The sequence below is a fragment of the Puma concolor genome, chromosome D3, assembly GCF_028749965.1.
Source record: "Puma concolor isolate L17-30 chromosome D3, mPumCon1.1.hap2, whole genome shotgun sequence".
In the NCBI taxonomy this organism is placed as follows: Eukaryota; Metazoa; Chordata; class Mammalia; order Carnivora; family Felidae; genus Puma; species Puma concolor.
Genome location: NC_141678.1, coordinates 44,663,486 through 44,686,335, shown reverse-complemented (window position 1 = coordinate 44,686,335; position 22,850 = coordinate 44,663,486). Strand labels below are relative to the sequence as shown.

The 22,850-nt window shown below is 37.7% G+C and overlaps 1 protein-coding gene and 2 long non-coding RNA genes across 5 annotated transcripts in view; 2 read left to right on the top strand and 1 right to left on the bottom strand.

Moving 5' to 3' along the window:
* The window catches only part of ABHD3 (abhydrolase domain containing 3, phospholipase), a 39,154-nt gene extending 34,318 nt beyond the window's left edge, over positions 1-4,836 (top strand). For 2 of the 3 annotated variants that reach the window (XM_086682598.1, XM_025931305.2), the window contains 3 exons: positions 175-223; positions 303-468; positions 3,978-4,836. In XM_086682598.1, coding sequence (XP_086538724.1) covers positions 175-223; positions 303-468; positions 3,978-4,156 — 394 coding nt within the window. In that variant the 3' untranslated portion in view covers positions 4,157-4,836. Of the gene's footprint in view, positions 1-174; positions 224-302; positions 469-2,587; positions 2,671-3,961 lie in introns of all 3 variants that reach the window. The other variant, XM_086682599.1, reaches the window with a different exon arrangement.
* A 2,031-nt stretch (positions 4,837-6,867) lies between these two features.
* Positions 6,868-18,964, bottom strand: LOC147575536 (uncharacterized). The gene is made up of 3 exons (XR_015242486.1): positions 17,845-18,964; positions 17,667-17,761; positions 6,868-7,815 (listed from the first exon to the last, which is right to left on the bottom strand). It is a non-coding gene; the product is annotated as an uncharacterized LOC147575536 (long non-coding RNA).
* Positions 18,965-20,480: 1,516 nt separating this feature from the next.
* On the top strand, positions 20,481-22,291 carry LOC147575535 (uncharacterized). The gene is made up of 2 exons (XR_015242485.1): positions 20,481-21,434; positions 22,120-22,291. It is a non-coding gene; the product is annotated as an uncharacterized LOC147575535 (long non-coding RNA).
* Positions 22,292-22,850: the final 559 nt, after the last annotated feature.

The following is a 22,850-nucleotide window of genomic DNA, read 5'->3' as shown; positions in this document are numbered from 1 at the left end:
TGTACTTAAGTCTGATTAAGTAAATAGTTACTGAGTACCAACTTTGTGCCCTAACATAAAACAGTGTTAGACTGTTTTGTTATTTATTATTATGTATTTTAGGTCTGATTGAGATAGCAATATCCTCAATTTTTTTTACCTTAATTTTTTACCTTTAAAATTATTTTGTTGCAGGCACCGGCATATGTTTGTAAAACAAATCGACATGGATCATGTCATGAAGGTAGGAGAGAAACTTTATTTAATATTTTTATTTCCTCTTTGGATTCCAGGAGTAGAAATAATCTGTTTTTATTTTTCAGGCTAAATCCATTAGAGAGTTTGATAAGAGATTCACTTCAGTCATGTTTGGATACCGAACAATCGATGATTATTATACTGACGCTAGCCCTAATCGTAGACTAAAATCAGTAGGAATTCCGGTGTTGTGTCTGAATTCTGTGGATGATGTTTTCTCACCAAGTCATGGTAAAATTAACTTATTTGTATACATTTTGACATGAATTAACCGGGTTCTTTTTAAATTTTAATTATTTTTGAGGGAGAGAGGGAGAAGGCACATGCACGCCAGGGCAGGGAAGGGCAAAGAGAGATGAGGACTGAGGATCCGAAGGGGGCTCTGTGCTGACAGCATCGAGTCTAATGCGGAGCTCAAACCTGTGAACCATAAGATCATGACCTGAGCCGAAATTGGATGCTCAACTGATTTAGCCACCCAGGCACCCCTGAATTAACAGTTTTAAAATACTGTTCTCTTTAAGAAAATACAGTAATGAGAAGTAAAATATCAGACATATAAAATGTTTTCCACTGGAATAGGAAAAAATTACTAAATACTCATAATTTATATCTAAATTTCTGAGATCACTTTAAAAAGTTTCACAGACGTTTATCTAGTTAATTGTGAGAGGTTTAGAATCAATTATGACTGAAATATTTTGCTTGTTCTCATTTTTTATAACTTTTCCTTCTTTAATCTTTTTTTTTTTTAACATGTATTTATTATTGAGAGACAGAGACAGAGCATGAGCAGGGGCGGGGCAGAGAGGGAGAGACACAGAATCCGAAGCAGGCTCTAGGCTCTGAGCTGTCAGCACAGAGCCTGACGTGGGGCTCGAACTCCTTGCCTTACAAGTCTATTGTCATCACTTGGCTTTTCTTCCTGAGCTTCTTAAGCAGAAGACTTTGACATTTTTTTCCCCCTTTTAACCTGGAAGAAAACTTGAGACCTTATAAACATGACGTCCTTGAATATCTCAATGAGTGTAGCACATTCGGTCCCATCTGAAAAGGAACAGTCTTTGTTTTCCCCCTGGATACCGTATAAAAAAAAATTATGCCCAAATCAACTTTCTTGCCCTCTTAATTTAAGAAATATGGAATTTGGGGGGCGCCTGGGTGGCTCAGTCGGTTAAGTGTCCAACTTCGGCTCAGGTCATGATCTCACGGTTTGTGAGTTCGAGCCCCGCATCAGGCTCTGTGCTGACAGCTCAGAGCCTGGAGCCTGCTTTGGATTCTGTGTCTCCCTCTCTCTGCCCCTCCCCTGTTCATGCTCTGTCTCTGTCTCAAAAATAAATAAAACATTAAAAAAATTAAAAAAAAGAAATACAAATTTGGTAGCAAAGATATATATGCATGGGCTGGTATACTGAAGCAATACAAGATGATTAGAAGTCATCATAAGGATCAGTAGACTCAATCTCTAATTTTTTTCTAATGAAATTTCACAAAGCTTTTTATACATTTTTGTTCTCATTTCTCCCCTAAACACTTTAAAAACATATTCCCAAGTACTTCATTAAAAAAAAAAAATTAATCTGATTACAAACACAGCACATGTGTAGTGTCAAAATTTCAGAAAATCCCCAAAGTGTATAAAAATAAAAATCACCTATCATCTCTGCAGGAGATGTCATTTTATATGTGATTTATGATTAATCACAAGTAATTTTAGATGGCTGGAACTTTTTGGCCTTTCACCACATACCAAGAAATGAAACAGTGAACTTTAGTATTAGTTGAATTGCATGGTGGTTATTTAGCCTATATTCATTGGATTAAGAAAGTCTATTTCTCCTTCTTTTTTAATATTTCACAGACCCTTCTTTTACCAACAAAAACTTCCCAGCATTTTAACCTGCCCCATTTGATTGAAATTTAAGCTCATCATTTCCTATTCTTTCCCAATCCCTTAAGATAGTCTTGCCACATTGAAATAGGAGACAATTGTCTGCATTCTGAGAGCGCAGGCAGCCAGCATCTTTCACATGACTCAAACGTGGCACAGCCTTTTGTTCTTCTGGTATGTCTGTAACTATCGGTGTTATAAATTCCTGAGTGTATCCAGAGTGTGAAATTGGAGCTCATAATAATTTCATCAGAGGCAAATGAAGCATTCTAAATTGAAGCCTTTAATGTGAGGTGAAAAAGGAAAAACAAAAATAGTATGTCATTTCACCTGCCCCTCCCCTTAAGCTCACACACCTTATCCCAAGATAGGAAGTACTCTTCTTTAGGTGGGGCCGGCTAAGGATAAGAGTTCAGAACCCCTTTGGGCAAGGGCTTGGCTTGCCAGGCCTTGATTTAGAGTCTCTAAGTTTATTCTTCAGGGAGTGTTGTGAAGGTCAAACAGAGCATCATCTGAACAGGCAGTTTGGGCACAGCAGCAAGACCCTTGGAAGGGTCTCAGTTCTCCTAGAGTGTGTCAGCTTCCTTTCCTTCATTAGAAGGGTATGGGGGTAGGGAGATCTTACCTTTAATTAGCTAATTTACCTTTAAGACTCTACCCAAGATATGAAGGTCTAAATACTGCAACAACCACGTTACCTTAATTAAGGAGATAAGATTTAGCAGTATCTGAAATTAAAACACTTCTTATGCCAGGTAGTGATTCACTATAGATCTTAAATCAAAACAGTTTACTGAACTCCAAGTGTGGGAGAAAGAAATAAGAATAAAACAACTTTAATTCACATCCTTTAATAGATTTTGTAGAGTATATGAAAAGATTGTCATTGCGAGTGAATTATTTAAATATTGCAACTATATTTTCAAAATAAAATTTTTCTTTCTCCTTACTATGAATAGAAACTCAGACAAGGAAGAAAAAGAAAAATCACCAACGTTTAACCACCCAAATATAAACACTGTTATCACTTGGGAATATTTTATTCCACTCTTTTTTGCTATCTGTATATATTTTTACTACATAAATCGTTGTTTAATTTTGAGTCCTTAATATTGCCAACAATTGTATTGGCCCCTCAGGAATCTAACTTCATGTAAAATTAACCAAAGTCATACATAATGAATTTATAACTCTTACAAAGGTGAGAAGATTGTTGTTGCTTTTTTGTTTTTCCTGGTGTAATACCTAAGTGGGAATCTTATAGCATAATGTAAGTATTCACCATTCCTTCCATTACCTTACTTTAATTTCTCAAAACAAGACTAAGCCTTTTTATACTTTTATGTTATGATTAAACACTTGGATTGATTCTTCCAAAAATGATGGTTCAGTACGTAACTGTAAACATGATCTGTTATAAGAATGCATATGGTTGTGGGGAGCCTGGGTGGCTCAGTCAGTTAAGACTTTGGCTCAGGTCATGATCTTGTGGTTCATGAGTTCGAGCCCTGTGTCAGGCTCTGTGCTGATAGCTTGAAGCCCTGGAGCCTGCTTCAGATTCGGTGTCTCCCTCTCTCTCTGCCCCTCCCCCCCTCAAAAATAAAGAAATATTTAAAAAATTAAAAAAGAAAAAGAATGTAGATGGTTGATATAAAGTAGACTTATTCCATTAGCTGTACTAATTACAAATATTTATTTATGTAATGGTGTTTCAGTTTATAATGATTAGAAATGATAAAAGCATGTACTATTCCTAACAGGAACCAGTAATAATTATATATTTTCCTTTCTCCTTTCCTTCTCTGACCTCCCCCTTTCCCTTATCTTTTTTTTTTTTTTTTTCCCCAAGCTATTCCAATTGAAACTGCCAAGCAAAACCCTAATGTTGCTTTGGTCCTTACTTCTTATGGAGGCCATATTGGTTTTCTGGAGGGAATCTGGCCAAGGCAGTCCACTTACATGGATCGAGTCTTCAAGCAGTTTGTTCAGGCCATGGTGGAGCATGGACATGAACTCTCTAGCATGTAGTTGTTTAGGTGCATTTTATCTGAACTACCATGTAAAGGCAGCTCAGCTTAGTGCACAAATCTTAACTACTGTATATAAAGCAGATATGCCAGCAGGTAGTGAAGAGGTCCAGAATGACTTGCAAAAACTTTTTTGGGGAAACAAAACAACTTTGTAGAAAGAAATGAAATATAGATTTAGACTGTAACTTATGTAGATTTTATTTTTACTATGCCTTACCAAGTATGACCTTAAATAAAGTAGTTGAACATGGAATCGCACTTAACCAAAACTATTGTGTAAAAAGATTTTAATTCCTCAGGGTTTTAATTTAGGCCAGTATTTTTTTAGATGACTCATTTTAGGTGATTTAATGGTACTTTAATAACTGTTAAGAGATTTGGGTTATTTGAATGTAAGTTATAAGTTGGCACATTCCTAAGGGTATTTATACCCAATGATGATAATGTGAAGACTGAAATAAGATAAAATACAATGCGCTATATCTTTTGTGTATTCTAACTTTGAAAGGCAGATGCAAAAATGTTAGATTGACTTCTATACATGCTCTTTTACTCTGATAATATTAAATTAAGGCTGACTTATGTTTTATAACAATTATACTTCACATGCTTATTTTTAAAATAGTATATGTGTATACATATATATCAATATATTAAAATAAATTCTATCATTTTAAATTGTTTCTTTGTAAGTCTTTATAAAAAAATAATCCCTAGAAATTAATTTATGATAATTTCATGAATGCATTAGTAAGAAATATTAAAACTGTTTTGTTTCACTGTTCCCAGAATATGGGGTTCACATCATTTGTACTAATTAAAAATACTTTTAGCTTCGGGAAACTTGTCTAACAGTGACTTAGGAATTATGATATTTAACTATCTTGCATTATTAAACGTCTTCAGGTAGACCAGGGCTGGTGTGTTACTGGTGTCATCAAGGACTCAGGCTTTTTCTGCCTCCTCTCCATCCTTAGCAGGGGGGCCAGTTTCTCCAGAACACAGGATGTCTGCTGCATCTCAGCCATCAGGTTTGTGTGTTCAGAGAAGGAAAAGTGGGAAGGATGGGGCCAGACATATCAGATATAAGACTTGCACTTATATCCATTGGCTGGAACTGTGTCACATGGCCATCCTGGTTGAGAAGGAAGGTGGGAAATCAAGTATGTCAACTTTTCCATTTGCAGTGTAGGCAAGCAAGGGAGAGGGGATTAGAAATGGTTGTTGGACTAGCCAGCCCAGAGTGATAGCCTCCATACCATTCAATATCTTTTCTGGTTTTTTGGGTTTTGTTTTTTGTTTTTGTTTTTGTTTTTGTTTTTTACTATTTCCACCTATTTGCCCAGGTATCACATTAAATGAGCCATGTACAAACAAGCATACTAACACAAAGTTGTTTCCTAGAAATGCCACTTTTTGGAGAGTTCCTGATAATGTACTTGTAGAGTCCCTTATAACTGTGTCTAGGATGATAGCACTGATAATACCAGAGCTTTGTTTGTCTGTACAACATATATTCTGATTCAATAGTAATAATTACTTTCAGTCTGTATGGTTCATGTGGAACTGATCCTGCCTTTCAGAGTTTTCTTCTAAATTTTAAACAAATTATATCAAGAAAATTGTCTACCCATTGGCCAGTGCTAGAATTGGGGAGGTAGCTCCTTACCTCCCTCTCCATACAAAAATTAATTCCAGCTAGATTAAAGAGTTAAACATTTTTTAATTCCATAAAAGTACTAGATGAAAACATGGGAGGTTATTTTTATTATTTTATTTTATTTATTTTAAATTTATTTATTTCGAGAGAGAGAGAGAGCACATGTGAGTGTGGGAGGGGCAGAGAGAGAGGGAGAGAGAATCCCAAGCAGGCTCTGTGCTGACTGCAAAGGGGCTCAGTCTCACAAACCATGAAATCATGACCTGAGCCAAAATCAAGAGTCAGTGGCTTAACCTGACTGGGCCAGTCAGGAGCCCCTATTTTTATTATTTTAGAGTGGAGAGGTCCTTCTGAAGCAAAATATAAAAATCAGAACCCACATGAAAAGAAGTGACAGATATGATTACATGAAACATGAAAACTTCAGTTCTATGGGGAGCCCGGGTGGCTCAGTCAGTTGAGCATCTGACTCTTGATTTCACCTCAGGTCATGATCCCAGGGTTGTGGGATCAAGCCCCATGTCAGGCCCTGTGCCGACAGCACAGAACCTGCTTGGGATTTTCTCTCTCTCTCTCTCTCCCCTTCCCCTACTCACTATCTCAAAATAAATAAACATTTTAAAAAAAGAAAAAGAAAACTTCAGTTCTACATAAACCACCATGAGCAAAATTAGAATACAAATGACAGAGAAAAACATTTGCAATACACACTAGGTTAGTATCACAAAAAGCTAAGGAACTCTTAAAAATTGGTAATGAGGGGCGCCTGGGTGGCGCAGTCGGTTAAGCATCCGACTTCAGCCAGGTCACGATCTCACGGTCCGTGAGTTCGAGCCCCGCGTCGGGCTCTGGGCTGATGGCTCAGAGCCTGGAGCCTGTTTCCGATTCTGTGTCTCCCTCTCTCTCTGCCCCTCGCCTGTTCATGCTCTTTCTCTCTCTGTCCCAAAAATAAATAAACGTTGAAAAAAAAAAAAATTTTAAAAAAAAAATTGGTAATGAAACACGTGATAGAAAAATGGGCAAAGGATATACAAAGGACACTCACAGAATAATAGCCAATAAATTTATTTTTAAAAAGGTGGACAATCCCACTAATAGTTTAGGAAATGCAAAACTTAAAAACAAAGAGATTCATGACCTTGAGATTACAAATTTAATAACATACAGGATTAATAATATATAGTGTTGGTAATAGTATGGGGAAATACTTATTCAAATAGTTGACAAGTATGTAAATAAGCAACTTCTTGGAAGGCAAAACATTTTGACAGCATTAAAAGACAAGCAAACATCTAGAAATCCCAATTTGAAGAATCTATCCTATAGAAAAGCCAGCAAGGGTATGTAAAGATACAGGTTCATTGCAGCCTTACACACTTAGAATAACAACATATTTAGTGGGAAATGAGTAAATTATGACATTCACCCTTACATAACCATGGAAAAGAAGGAGATAGCACTATATGCACTTAATTTTTTTTTATTTTTTTTAATTTTTATTTATTTTTGAAGGAGAGAGAGACAGCGTGAGCAGGGGAGGGGCAGAGAGAGAGAGGGAGACACAGAATCCGAGGCAGGCTCCAGGCTCTGAGCCATCAGCACAGAGTCCAATGTGGGGCTCGAACTCACAAGCTGTGAGATCTTGACCTAAGCCGAAGTCAGATGCTCAACTGACTGAGCCACCCAGATGCCCTTATATGTACTTATTTATAAAGATATTTCTGATACATTATCTAATGAAAAACAATTTGTTGGTTCATATGTATAGTATGATCTCAGTATAAAACAAAAATTAAACACAGCTATACAGACCTGTATGTGTGTGTTAGTTATAATGAGATGAGCATTTTCAAGTGTTGATTCTTTTACGTGGAGGATAGACTATTCTCTCCAGCTATCTCTCCAAACAACAGCAAACAACTCTCCAAACAACTTCTTTCTGAGAAAGAAGTGCTGTGCTGTATTTGTTTCTGCATCCCAACCACTTAGCATATTGCCTGAAACAGAGTAAGTTCTTAGTCAACATTAGTTGAGTAATAGTGTATAAGAATGAAAATACTACCTTATAAGCCAGCTCCCTGTTTTAAAAAGCTAACTTTATGAAAAAAAAAAAAACAACAACACAGTTAACTTTATACATATGTAATTTTCTTCTAGCTAGTTCCTCATGTTTCTGTTGCTTGTTGTCATTACCAAACATTTATCCAGAGCCTTCTTACACAGCACTGTACTCACTAATAGGAATACAAATGGATACGTCATTTTCCTTTCCTTTTTTTTTTTTTTCCACAGAATCCCATTCATTTTTTATATCTTTTTTATAAGAACTTTTTTTTAAAATGTTTATTTATTTGGGGGGAGGGGGGTGGAGGAACAGAGAAAGAGGGAGAAAGAGAATCCCAAGCAGGCTCTGTCAGCACAGAGCCCAATGTAGGGCTCAAACCCACAAACCATGAAATCATGACCTGAGCCAAAATCAAGAGTTGGACGTTTAACCAACTGAGCCACCCCGGTGCCCCCATTTTTTTATATCTTAAATTCAGTAAATACACACACAATTTTATGGAACAATAGTTTCTCTTACTGTGTACAATATTCATAGTGTGATACACTCATATATTGTAGCCTATCCAGTTCTAGTCTGGTCTATCTTATCCTTTTAACTACCCCATTTTCATTTTTTTTTCCAAGTAGGCTTCATGCCCAACATGGGGCTTGAACTCATGACCCTGAGATGTGAGTCACACGCTCTACCGACTGAGCCACTCAGGTACCCCTCCCGTTTTCTTTTTTAAAATGAAAGTAAGAAAATGAAAATCTTATTAATTCTTAAATCTGGGGGATAAGTGTACTGGGTTTACTATATTATTCTCTCTACTTTTGTGCATACATTTTTTTATTACTTTTTAAAAATTACTCTAAAAATGCACTTTTAAGACCCACTAATGGGTTGTAACCTATAGTTTGGAAAAGACTGGAATTCTAGGAGTTACTAAAAGTTAAAGAAAGAAGTCACTAGTGTATATGATGTTGTCACACTTAGTTTTAACAGCTTCTTTACTTATTGGCTTTCCCCCAGCAATCTGTAAATACAGTGAAGACAGGAAACATATCTTCTTTACTCTCCATTTTATCCCCTGGGGCAACACAGTGACTGCCTCATATTAGGTTTATTTTTCTTTTTTAAATTTATTTTTGAGAGAGAGAGAGGAAGGGAGAGAATGAGCAGGGAAGGGGTAGAGAGAGGGACAGAGAGGATCCCAAGCAGGTTCCCTGCTGTCAGCACAGAGCCCTACACGGGGCTCGAAACCATGAGATCATGACCTGTGCCAAAATTAAGAGTCAGATGCCAACCTACTGAGCCACCCAGGTACCCCATTATTAGGTTTATTTTTTTTAATGTTTATTCATTTTTGAGAGAGAGAGAGAGAGACTGAGCACTAGTGGGGGAAGGACAGAGAGAGAGGGAGACACAGAATCCAAAGCAGGATTCAGGCTCTGAACTGTCAGCACAGAGCCTGATGCAGGGTTTGAATCCACGAACCATGAGATCATGACCTGAGTTGAAGTCAGATGCTTAACTGAGCCACCCAAGTGCCCTATTAGGTTTATTATTAATAATACTTAATAATACTTGAACCAGACCCTGACTGATGGAATAGTAGATTTTACATACAAATCAAAAGTAGGGAGAGGAGAGATTATTGCAACCACTCTCCACATTAGAACATCTGTTAAAGCAGCTTGTCCCCTACTGACGTTATAGTCAAAATGGTAATTTTTAAAATTTCACAGTTGCTCTGAACCTAACAAAGCGCTGGTCACAAGGTAAGCACACAACTTTTTAGAACTTAATTTGGAATCAATGAGGACAATTTGCAAGGTCAGGTGATAAAGAATACTTAGGAAATTGGCTATTTTAACTCCAGTTCTCACTTAAAAGACAATATTTTGGACCTAACCTTTTCTGAAAACAAGTTAAGACAGACTAGAAACTGCCGTTCCTTCTCCTACAATACAAAATTGACACTAGCAATGATACCCAATGCAGTAAGAATCATTGTATATATCTGATTTTATTGTTTTGCTTTTAAATTTTATCTCTAAACAAAGAGACAGATGTTTATATATTCATGGGCTTTATGATAATAAAAATGATGTTTTATGCTTTCATTATATGCATTTTAAACCTGTGAATTATTCAACTGTGCTATTTATCTCTACCTTCAATACTGTAACTACGAGATACTTTTTCTGGCTCTATCCTTCAACCACCTAAATGTGGGGATTATTTTGAAAATAGTGAAAGGCAAGAATTTGACAAGAATAATTACCTCTCTGGATATCTCTTTTAAATAAAGGAAATTATTGGGGTCCCTGAGTGGCTCAGTCGGTTGAGCATCCCAACTTCAGCTCAGGTCATGATTTCATGGTTCCGGCGTTAGAGTCCCAGGATGGGCTTTGTGCTGACAGCTCAGAGCCTGGAGCCTCCTTCAGATTCTGTGTCTCCCTCTCTCTTTGCCCGTCCCCCACTTGTGCTCTCTCTTCCTCTCTCTCTCTCTCAAAAATAAAATAAACGTTAAAAATTTTTAAATAAATAAATAAAGATAATTACTTGGATCAAGTAACAAACATTTCACTTTCAGTTAAGACCATGACTCAGTATTAATTTATTACTGGACAATTGTGCATTTGCACTTTCTAGAAAGGGCTATCATCTTCTTCCCCACAATGAGTTAGATACTTGTACCCAAATTTTATAAACAGTACAATAATAGTATCTATCTTATTCATACTTCAGGTTTTATTGGTGATCATATTACTATGGACTCAATATCAGCTGGATATTAATAGATAGGCTACCAGTATATTTACAGATAAGAATGATCACAGAAGAACATTATTCTGCTTTAAACTGTCAACCTATTGGTGCCTATAAATTTTATAGCCGGGTCTTTTTTTTTAAGTTTATGTATTTTTTTAATGTTTATTTTTGAGAGAGAGAGAAAGAGAGAGAGAGAGTATGAGCAGAGGAGGGGCAGAAACAGAGGGGGACATAGGATCTGGAACAGGCTCTGTGCTGACAGCAGAAAGCCTGATGCAGGGTTCAAACTCACAAACCCTGAGATCACGACCTGAGCCGAAGTGGACACCTAACAACTGAGCCACCCAGGTGCCCCTACTTATTATTTTTTTTAAGTTTATTTTAAGAGAGAAAGAACATGAGTGGGGGAGGGGCAGAGAGAGAGAGAGAGAGAGAGAGAGAGAGACAGAATCCCAAGCAGGCCCCGCACCAGCAGCACAGAGCCCAACCCCACAAACTATAAGATCATGACCTGAGCCAAAACCAAGAGTTGGACACTCAACCAACTGAGTCACCCAGGTGCCCCTTCATTTACTTGTTTTTAAGTAATCTCTACACCCAACATGGGGCTTAAACTCATGACCCTGAAATCAAGAGTCACACACTCTTATGACTGAGCAGACAGGGGTCCCTGTGCCTGTAAATTTCAAATACCCATATCATCTGCTTTACTTTGCCTATGAGCACACATAAGCATTTTAGAAAATTTTCTCTATTTTTTCCAAACTCAAAATGAAGCATGCAAAGTACTTAACTCCCATACTCTGATTATAGTTTATTTCTCCTAATGCTATACAGTAGTAATTCAGTTTGGCCTCTGAAACCTCTAGGTTAAAAGAGACACTTTACCAGAGTTAAAGGGACACTTTGAGAAACAGGAGGTAGAGGGGTGCCTGGGTGGCTCAGTCAGTTAAGCATCTAACCTTTGATCTCGACTCAGGTCATGAACTCACAGTTTGTAAATTTGAGCCCCAACTTGGGCTTTGCACTGATGGCATGGAGCCTACTTGGGATTAAGTCTCTCCTCTCTGCCCCTCCCCTGCTAGTGCTCTCTCTTTTTCAAAATAAATACATAAACTTAAAAAAAAAAAAAACCCATGATGTAGATATAACATATCTATTATTGTAAGTATTATATATATTTTCATGATGTATATTCTTGAATATATATAAAATTTTTAAATGCCTGTTATACTCTGTATTTACTTAAATCCATTTATAATCATTAATTATGGTTCCTAGTATTTTTTAAAATGTTTATTTATTTATTTTGAGAGAGAGAAAGAGAGCACTTGAGCATGCTCATGGTCTTGAGTGTGGGAGGGGCAGAAAGAGAGGGAGAAAGAGAATCACAAGCAGGCTCTATGTTTTCAGGGTGGAGACTGCCGAGGGGCTCAATCCCACAAACTGTGAGATCATGACCTGAGCTGAAGTCAAGAGTCAGATGCTTAACTGGCTGAGCCACTCAGGCCAGTTAAGCACCCAGTCCCTAGTATTTTAAAATCATTTCTTGGAAAAGATATTTGGACTTGAATTCAGAGCATTTGTGCTGGATTCTTGGCTCTCCTACTAATTCACCATTTGACCTGAAGCAAATAATTTATCCTTTTTAGGCTTTAGTTTCTTCATCTATAAAATGCAGAAGGTGATGTCAATGTTCAGAGTTAGTATGAGGATTAAAGAGATAATATGTATGTGAAAGTGTTTTGTGAGCTATTAAGAGCTATAGAAATGTAAGAAGTGGCTATGAAAAGATGTGTATTATTATAAACCAAATCAAACCTAATGACATGTTAGTACTAATGTAGCTTTCTCTATCAAAAACACATTGGTGGGGCGTGACTCTTGATCTCGAGGTCACGAATTCGAGTCCCACCAACACATTGGGTTCAGTGTAGAAAAAAAGTGCATATTGATCTGAATGGTCACGTTAACTTGATTCCTTGGCTAGGGTGGTGATGCTGCTGGGGAGATACTTTGAGGCTATACAAATATCATGTTTCTGTTTTAACTTCTCTGCCCATTCTTTGGTGGATTTTGCCTGCAGCAATTACTGTGGTGTTCTTTTTTTTTTTTTAAGTAAATTATTTGTTTTTGAGACAGTGCAAGCAGGGGAGGGACAGAGAGAGAGGGACAGAGGATCTGAAGCAGGCTTTGTGCTGACAGCAGAGAGCCTGACATGAGGCTTGAACTTTCAAACCTTGAGATCATGACCTGAGCTGAAGTCGGATGCTCAACCGACTGAGCCACCCAGGTGTCCCCAAAGTAGTGTTCTGATGGTGATTTTCTATTCCCCATATTTCTTCTATGTTTAAATTTGGAATTCTTCAGAAAAGAAGAGCTGTTGCTTCTTTTTCCTCCAATGCCATTTCTTAATTCACTTACCGATATCAGTGGAGACTCATGGATATTTGTTTACCACTGCTAGATAATTTTCCCAAAAGAAATAAAAACATGTTCATACCAAAACCTGAAATTGCTTTATCTGTTTATATGTTTATAGTAGCTTTATTCATAGTCACCAAGAATTGATGGTGTTATAATTTTTTGGGTTAGAATTCAGTACTATCATTATTTTAGTTGTTTCAGCTTGGTTTTTTTCTGGTTGATTTCTATGTGTCTTTGATATGCTGTTTTTGTTTGTTTTTAAGCACTCTGGTAGCACAAGATCTCTAGGCTCATCTTGTATTTCCACTACTCCAGCCCTGAAATCAATTAGTTCTCCAGGGAGCCCTGGTTCCTTTAAGAATAGGATTTAAAAGCTAAGACCTAGGGGTGCCTGGGTGGCTCAGTCGGTTAAGTGGCCGACTTCGGCTCACGTCATGATCTCAAGGTTCGCATGTTGAGGCTCCGTGTCTGGCTCTGTGCTGATAGCTCAGAGCCTGGAGCCTGCTTCGGATTCTGTGTCTTCCTCTCTCTGCCCCTCCCCTGCTCACCCTCTGTCTCTCTCTCTCTCTCAAAAATAAACATGAAAAAAAAAAAAAAAAGCTGAAACCTAGATGATATGCTCATTGCTACTGGGGCCCCACTGCTTGTAGCCCCTCTCAATGGAGTTAGGAAAAAAATCCTATATAATACATACACATATACATCTAAATGTATCTATCATCTGTAAATAAACAAGAGTCCATATTGATACCTCTGACTCCAATTTAGCAACACAGAATTAATTCTAGCTTCCCACTCTTTCCTTATCTGTAACTCCTTTCTCCCAGTGAGAAATATGTCTCTGATTATCTGTAACATATTTACTTATTTGTTGAATACAAATAAAATAGATTATAAATAATATTATTATTAATATTGGAAACCAGGATAGCAATTGTTACCCTTTGGGAGAGAATAGTGACTCATTTGTGATACATATGGTTTGTGTACTTATGGTTACGTATGGTTACACATGGTTTGTATACTTTTCTGTATGTATGTTTACAGAAAATTATAAATTCCTGACATTTAAGAATGGCAGGCTGAGAAAAAAAATATTGCCAACGGTCTGACCTTGTCTTCTATTTCATCTTTGGTTTCACAGGAATTAAATTAAGAGGAAACTAAAATTCTATTATGTTTTAAGAAATTATTTATAGTTGATTTTTGAACAATACAGGTTTGAATTGTGTAGGTCCACTTATATTCAGAGTTTTTACAGAACAGTATGTAAAGATATTATTTCTTCCTTATTATTTTCTTTAAAATTTTTTTTTAATGTTTATTTATTTTTGAGAGAGAGAGAGAGAGAGAGAGAGAGAGAGAGAGAAAGCATGAGCGGGGGAAGGGCAGAGACAGGGACACAGAATCCAAAGCAGGTTCCAGGGTCTCTGAGCTGTCAGCACAAGAGCCTAATGCAGGGCTCGAACTTACCCGCTGTGAGATCATGACCTGAGCCAAAGTCAGATGCTTAACTGATTGAGCCACCCAGGTGCGCCTTCCTTATTATTTTCTCAAAAACATTTTCTTTTCTCTAGCTTACTTTATTGTAAGAATACAGTAAATAATACATATAACATACAAAATACCTGTTAATCAACTTTATGTTATTGGTAAGGCTTTCACTCAACTGTATGCCATTAGTAGTTAAGTTTTCAAGAGTCAGAAGTTATATTCATATTTTTTACTGCTTGGAGAGTTGGGGGTCCTAACCCCTGACCCCCTTGTTCAAGTATCAACTGTATAGATCTTCAGCTACACTGAGAAAGTAATTATTAAGTGTAATGATTTTGTGAAGAAAATTGTAAAACTTCCTAAGAAAATAGAAAGAAGACTTCCATAAATTCAAATATATATACATATATATGTATATATATTCAAATATATATACATATATATGTATATATATTCAAATATATATATACATACATATATATTTATATATATATGTACATATTCTTAAGCTTGTGGTGAATACAGTAATTTTCATTGACAAAATAAAACATTTGTTGCCTCTTTTGGAAAAAAAAAGACTTGAATAAACCAAGAAACATGTTTCAGCATAACAAAAAAATGAATGTTGTACATTGTTTCCAAATTAATTTATAGTTTTAGTTAAATCCCAATTAAAATCAAAGTAGAATTTATTTAGAAATAAAGCAATTCTTGGGGCACCTGGGTGGCTCAGTCAGTAAGCATCTGACTTCAGCTCAGGTCATGATCTCGCGGTTCGTGGGTTTGAGCCCCGCATCGGGCTCTGTGCTGACAGCTCAGAGCCTGGAGCCTGCTTCAGATTCTGTGTCTCCCTCTCTGTCTGCTCCTCCCTGACTCACACTCTGTCTCTCTCTCAAAAATAAACATTAAAAAAATTTTTTTTAAGAAATAAATAAAGCAATTCTAAAAGTTATCTACAAAAAGAAACAGAACAGTCAAAAATATTTTTCAAAGAAGGAAGATATGGTACCATTAGAATTGAAAGGTGAATTAGGTTACAGTTAAATAGTTATTGGTGCAAAATTTTTCAGATCACTAAAACAGAATGGAGAACTAGAAAGAGACCCTAATATATATTAGAATTTAAGTAACCAAAAGCACAGTGAGGAAAATGGTCACAAGGCATGGATAAACAATTCACATATACGTATACATATACAACAACACAAAGAGCTCTTACAATAACAAAGTTTAACCACACTTGTAAATGGTAACTAAAACTATGAAATATTTTTAATCTATCAGATTGGCAACTATTTTGAAAAGTTTAATGCCATGTATTGGCAACAGTGAAAGAAACCAGACACTCTCATACACTGCTGCAAAATGTGTAAAGTGGTGGAAATCTTCCAACATTTTGATTCAGAAATCACTTCTAAGAATTTATCCTTCAGAAACACTGGCACATGTAAAATAACAAAATAAAAAAGGATAGAGTTATTTATTTTTTTTTTAATTTTTTTTTTCAACGTTTATTTATTTTTGGGACAGAGAGAGACAGAGCATGAACGGGGGAGGGGCAGAGAGAGAGGGAGACACAGAATCGGAAACAGGCTCCAGGCTCTGAGCCATCAGCCCAGAGCCCGACGCGGGGCTCGAACTCACGGACCGCGAGATCGTGACCTGGCTGAAGTCGGACGCTTAACCGACTGCGCCACCCAGGCGCCCCAAGATAGAGTTATTTAATAAAACATTGCTTGTAATAGCAAAATATTGGAAACTATAAACACCATTAGGAGAAAGGTTAGATTAAGATCCATTCTCACAACAGAATAAAATGCAGCCTTAAATTAGAAACACTCTTGTGTACTCACATGAGGTGGTTTAGTAGAAGAAGATGTTGAAGAAGCAAGTATGGGATGACTGATGGATCTTAAGTCCCTGAAGGTGCAGAATAGAATGTGATCTAGACCAAAGATGCAGGATTTGGCTGAAGAAAGAAGTGGGGCACCCTTTACATTGTAAAGAAAGAAGAAAGAACTAAATGCAGAGCAAATAATAGAGCTTATTTTTCTCTCTTCACAAACCTCTTGGGCTTCACTGTAATCAATCCAGGGGTCTTCCTTTCCCTTCCCTTTCTGAAATTCCCAGTTCTCTAAATCTTCCAGGCTTCCAAAGCTTTTTATTGACATGTCCAGTCTCACACTATCCAAGAAGATACAACTAGGAATCATAATTTATATGTATTTACTGAGTTTCATGTGTGTGCAGAATATAGCATCAGGCTGTGATGGATACTAAGAACCATGATAATAGTGAAGTCGGACACATAAATACACACTAATTTACAAATGGTGAAATCAAGGCATGTTTCTTTTTTTTTTTTTTTTCTTTGAGAAGAGAGACATAGAGCGTGTGCAAGTGGGGTAGGGGCAGGGAGAGAGAGGGAGAGAGAGAATCCCAAGCAGGCTCCACACTGTCCACGAAGAGCCCAATGCAGAGCTCGAACTCACGAACCATGAGATCATGACCTGAGCCGAAATTGGACGCTTAACCGACTGAGCCACCAAGGCGTCCCTCAAGGCAAGTTTTGGTAATTATTATAGCAGATGTACAAAGTGCTTTGGGGATATAAAAGAGAGGAAATATAATTATGATGGGAGCAAGGATTAAAATGGGCTTCACTGTGGTGCCTGGGTGGCCTGGTCAGTTAAACGTCTGACTCTTAATTTCAACTCAGGTCATGATCTCAGATTGAGCCCCATGTTGGGCTCGCTGGCAGCATGGAGCCTGCTTGGGATCCTCTTTCTCTCCTTCTCTCTCTGCCCCTCCCCACATCCCCCCACACCCACATGCATCCACGTTCTTTCTCTCAAAATAAACTTTAAAAAGTAGTGGGGGGGGGGGAGTGGGGGAAGGAGGGCTTCACAAAGAAGGTAATATTTAAATGAGACCTTAAAGGAAAGACACTAAAGATACTATTTTCTGAGGGGTACAGATGGAAGCAAAGGGATTCCATAAGGAATGTGTGAACTAAGTTACAGAAAAGAGGGAGAAAGCAAATTAAAGATAAATCCATTTAACTCATTTTCCTTCTGTAACAATTGTATTCTTCCAACTCACATGAGTTAATTATTCATCCAACTTGAGTTTTGGAGACAGGATGTTTCAATCTCAATCTCATGTCTCAGTGACCTCTGGGTGACTCTGCAGCTTCTCTGGTACAAAGAAGGAGGAAATGTAAATGAAATTCTAGTTCCTTGGAGTAATTGGGGGGGGGGGGGGGGGGGAGGATGCATACCTTTGGAGAACCCTGAGCACAAGATTTAGTGAATCTCTCTGGAGACAGAAATTCATTTGTTGTAGTTTCTCATTAGTTCCCATTTGTCCTTCCTCTTATTCTACTAAAAATAGAATTAAAAAAAAAATTAGCAACCTAAATTGAAAGTGGACATGGTTGATACCAGTTGTAAAACATAACCAGGGCAAATTTTAAACAGCATTTGAAAATTATTGTGTATCTTCTCCTACTTCTAATTTCAAGCCATGTCAGCAGAAAGAAGATAAAAACTAGCTGATGCTCCTGAGTTAATATTATAGGTATGTTTAAAGTACCCATAGTTCACTGTTCCATTGGCTATCTGTAATCATGGTTTACATCAACACTATTACTAGAGAAAACCAATCACCAGGAAGTGAGGGTGGGACAAAATGGTTCTCTGACTCATAAACTCATTAATATGATTTTTAGGTTTTTTACATTATAAATCGTATCTTTTGCCCAAATTAAAGAGTATTTGGAACCCATGCATTTGCTTGAACCAAAGACAAACTACTGAAATGAAGGGAATTAGGTTTTGACTGGTATGTTAGAATATTTTGCAGTTACGTATTTTGAGCCATTTACAAGCCATCTGGCAAATGGAGTTGGAAAAGCTGGCTTTTAGAAAGGTCCCTTCCCATCTCTAAACCTTAAGCTGAAACCATTTTCAAGTTGATATTAAATAATTTATAATTTCAATTCATATTTCTGTAGACTTTTTTTTAAAGTTTATTTATTTTGAGAGAAGGAGCATGTGAGCGAGAGTGGGAGAAGGGCAGAGAGAGAACCCCAAGCAGGCTCCACACTGTCAGCACAGAGGCCAATACAGGGCTTGAACCCATGAACTGTGAGATCATGACTCGAGCCTAAATGAGTAGGAAGTTTAACTGACCGAGCCACACAGGCATCCCTAGTTCTATAGACTTTCTACTTACTTCTCCTTTACTCTAATTAAGACGTGCTCTCATAAGAGAATCTGACATAGACAAAAGCAATGCCTACCTTTTGTATACATCCCTAACTGGAAATATTTCCCCATGTTTTCAGCTTACTTGACTCTTTGGGAGTGGGGCAGAAAGCAGTGGGAGGTGAACTGTTGTGGTTCTTTTTTTTTTTTTTTTTAAAGAAACAGGGTTTTTTTTTTAATTTTTTTTTTTTAACGTTTATTTATTTTTGAGACAGAGCATGAACAGGGGAGGGGCAGAGAGAGAGGGAGACACAGAATCTGAAACAGGCTCCAGGCTCGGAGCTGTCAGCACAGAGCCCGACGCGGGGCTTGAACTCATGGACCGTGAGATCATGACCTGAGCTGAAGTCGGACGCTTAACCGACCGAGCCACCCAGGCGCCCCAAACAGGGTTTTTTTTTTTTAACGTTTATTCATTTTTGAGACAGAGAGAGACAGAGCATGAACGGTGGAGGGTCAGAGAGAGAGGGAGACAGAATCTGAAACAGGCTCCGGGCGAACTGTTGTGGTTCTGATGTTCCTGCCTCCATCCCAAAGTCCTCCAAAGTAAGTCAGAATAGCTAACCTGCAACCACCTCCAAGAGGAAAAAGCTTAGAAGCATCTGTTCAGAATTCAAAATAGCTCACTCAAAAGTGAGAGCTGGCCGAACCACCATCATATTCACCAGCCATGTTAGGAAGGCTGGGTATTTTGGAGAAGGGTCATATGATTCCACAGTTCCTGAAAAGTCTCCATCATGGCCAAATATGCAGCAAAAAGGATTCATCGATTAGTTACTGCTGTCAATTCATTAGAATAGCATATTCTTTTTCTGAAAACAGTACGATAGTGTTGAAAAAAATTCTTGGGATGCTTGGGTGGCTCATTCGGTTAGGAGTCTGACTCTTGATTTCAGCTCAGGTCATGATCTCATGGTTGTGAGATTGAACCCTGTGTGGAGTTCTGCACTGGGCATGGAGCCTGCTTGAAATTCTTGCTCTCCCTCCCCCTCTGCCTCTCCCCTGCTCATGTTCTGTTTCTCTCTGTCTCTCAAAAATAAATAAATATTTTTTAAAAAGAACACAAGAGGGGCGCCTGGGTGGCGCAGTCGGTTAAGCGTCCGACTTCAGCCAGGTCACGATCTCGCGGTCCGTGAGTTCGAGCCCCGCATCAGGCTCTGGGCTGATGGCTCGGAGCCTGGAGCCTGTTTCCGATTCTGTGTCTCCCTCTCTCTCTGCTCCTCCCCCGTTCATGCTCTGTCTCTCTCTGTCCCAACAATAAATAAAAAACGTTGAAAAAAAAATTTAAAAAGAACACAAGAATGAAAATGAGTATGAATGCCACTTATGAAATATTTTTAACAAAAAATTAAACTTGAAGCATAACTGGATCAAAAACAGGAAATTCAGGGTACAGAGAGACACGTTAAAGGACAGATGAGATGCAAACAGGAAAATGCAGTTTATAAGCTGCAAAGAAAAAGCCAAAATGAAGTAAGAAAACATTAAGCAACTGCAAATATACCATTTATGAGGCAATTGGAGAAATTGAACCCTGCCCAGATATTTGATAGTTTTTTTTTTAACATGAGAATGATATTACGATTATATTTTTAAAATAGCCCTTATCTTTCAGAAATACATACTGAAATATTTATAGATGAAATACCTCAGATTTGCTTTGAAATAATTCAGTGGGTCATAGTGGGGGGAAGGGTGGGGAGATGGGTCATAGCACAGGTGAAAGAAACTTGTCCGGAAGTTGGTAACTTTTGAAGGTGGGTAATAATTATATGGGGGTTCAATGTGCTATTCTATTTTGCTGATGTCTGAAAGGTATTGCCATAATGAAATGGCATAGAATTCCACTGGTGGGTTCCTATTCTAGGGCAAATATAATTAATCAACTTTTACCAAACCACTTCAAAATCCTGTTAAGAGCTCAGTGCAGCAATATACCGAAAAGTATTAAGCAAGCAGATATCGAACACACCCCTGGTTTTTACAGATGCCTCATTCCTTACAGCTCGGGCGATGAACTGTCACAACCAACTTGTTCTACTATAAGCTCATGTGCTCTTTGACACATATTTGAAAGCTGGCAAAACTTGATTTAAACCTTTAATAGTACACACAAAGAATCATTATCTTAATGGTTCATCTTATCCCTACCAAGGTAGCTGAACAAACAGGATGGGCAGGAATAATATTATAGCACAGAGGTTAAGTGCTCTTTTCTATTAGAACTCACTGGGGGCACCTGGCTGGCTCAGTCAGTAGAGCATGAGACTCTTGACCTTTCGGTTGTAAGTTTGAGGCCTGCGTTGGGTATAGAGATTGCTTAAAAATAAAATCTTAACAAAAAGAAAAACAAAAAAGAACCCACTGGCATTTGGCAACAGATAATAGAAAAATCAGCTTCCTAAAGTTTATTCAAAAGAAGTATTTTTTTCTTGCAGAACAAAAAGTTCAGAGAAAGACAAGTTGCTGGCATTGGCTCAACACATCAAGAATGTCAGGGTCTAGGTTTCTTGGACTTTTCCTCATTGATAAAACATAGCTGCTACATCTCCAGTCCTCTCATCTGTGATCCAGGGAGGAAGGCCAGGTACAGGATGGGCAGGTAAATAAAGCTTTGAAAGATAGACATATTTCTGTTTCCAACAAAATTGGGTTCTGTTGATAAAAGCAGAGAACAGATATTGTGTGGGAGACTAGCGGTGTATGCTACAGAACCCATTTAACCTGAGGTCTCCAAAATTTTATATTTTCAATGTTCTGGCTCATAATTGACCTCAATATATCTTACATATATTTTTAAATGTTTATTTATGTATTTTGAGAGAGAGGGTGAGCCAGCAAGCAAGTGGGGGAGGGGCAGAGAGAGAGAGAGAGAGAATCCCAAGCAGGCTCTGTGCCACCAGCAGAGAGCCCACCATGGGGCTCAATCTCTCGAATGGTGAGATCATGACCTCAGTTGAAATCAGCCTGAGTTGAAATCGTTAGATGCCTAACGAGCCACGCAGGCCCCCCAATCCATCTTTAAGTAAAGCACAAACCTACATAGACAGATAGATGTATGTATGCATGTATGTCACAAATATGCATCAGGAATTTGTGACCACATTTATTTATTAGGATCCTATCTATATATTTTGATGTTTTGGGGTTTCAAAAGTGTCATGTCTGGGTTTTGAATCAAATTGATTAAGACAGGTGGAGTCACATTATCTACTTTGTTAGTGGTAAACTACATCAAAGAACAGTTTGGATTGGAAGATAAACTGGAATGCCTTTCTTCTTTCAAGGTACACTTTAGGACAGGTTTACGGGAAAAATTAAATGCACAGAGCACACTTACCCAATTTGTGAATCATACGCAAAACAGAAAGCCACATGGTGTGGAGAACCTCCATGCCTGCCTTTTAGCAGATGTTCCTGGGGAATGCCAATACAACCCAGGATTCCTTGGAAAGTGAGGTAAGCAAAATGACCAAAGCTCTGTGACCCTTAATATTTTATAAGCTCTGTTCTATTTTCTGGGCTCAGGCAGGAATGTGGAAAGAGACAGACATGTTGCCCCTATGTGAAAGATAACTTTTAGGTTAGCAATTTTCATGAATGTCCTGAGAGTTGTCATTTTATGAGAATATTTAGTAAAGATTAGGAGCCTGTGATAAAAGTATGAATGGGAAACACAAGCATATTATTTCTTACTGAAATATAATCCACAATAAATCCAAAATAAATAATCATCCAGAAAGACCTTGGTCTAAATAAACATGCTTCTCAATGAAGTACAATATGTTCTTAGCAGAATGTTTGCTTTTTCTCGGTTGGTTGTCAACAAAGCATCTACACACAGAGATTGTCAATGTTACACAAAAAATGTGTAAATATACATAGAAGATACACTCTGAAAGGGAAGATTGCAGTTTAGTGGGTGGAAGAAACTAGATCAGAGGTGAAGGTGACTGTGGTAAGATGTAGATAAGCAAGTGACAGAAGATGATCAAGATAGAAGATGTAAAGAATTGGT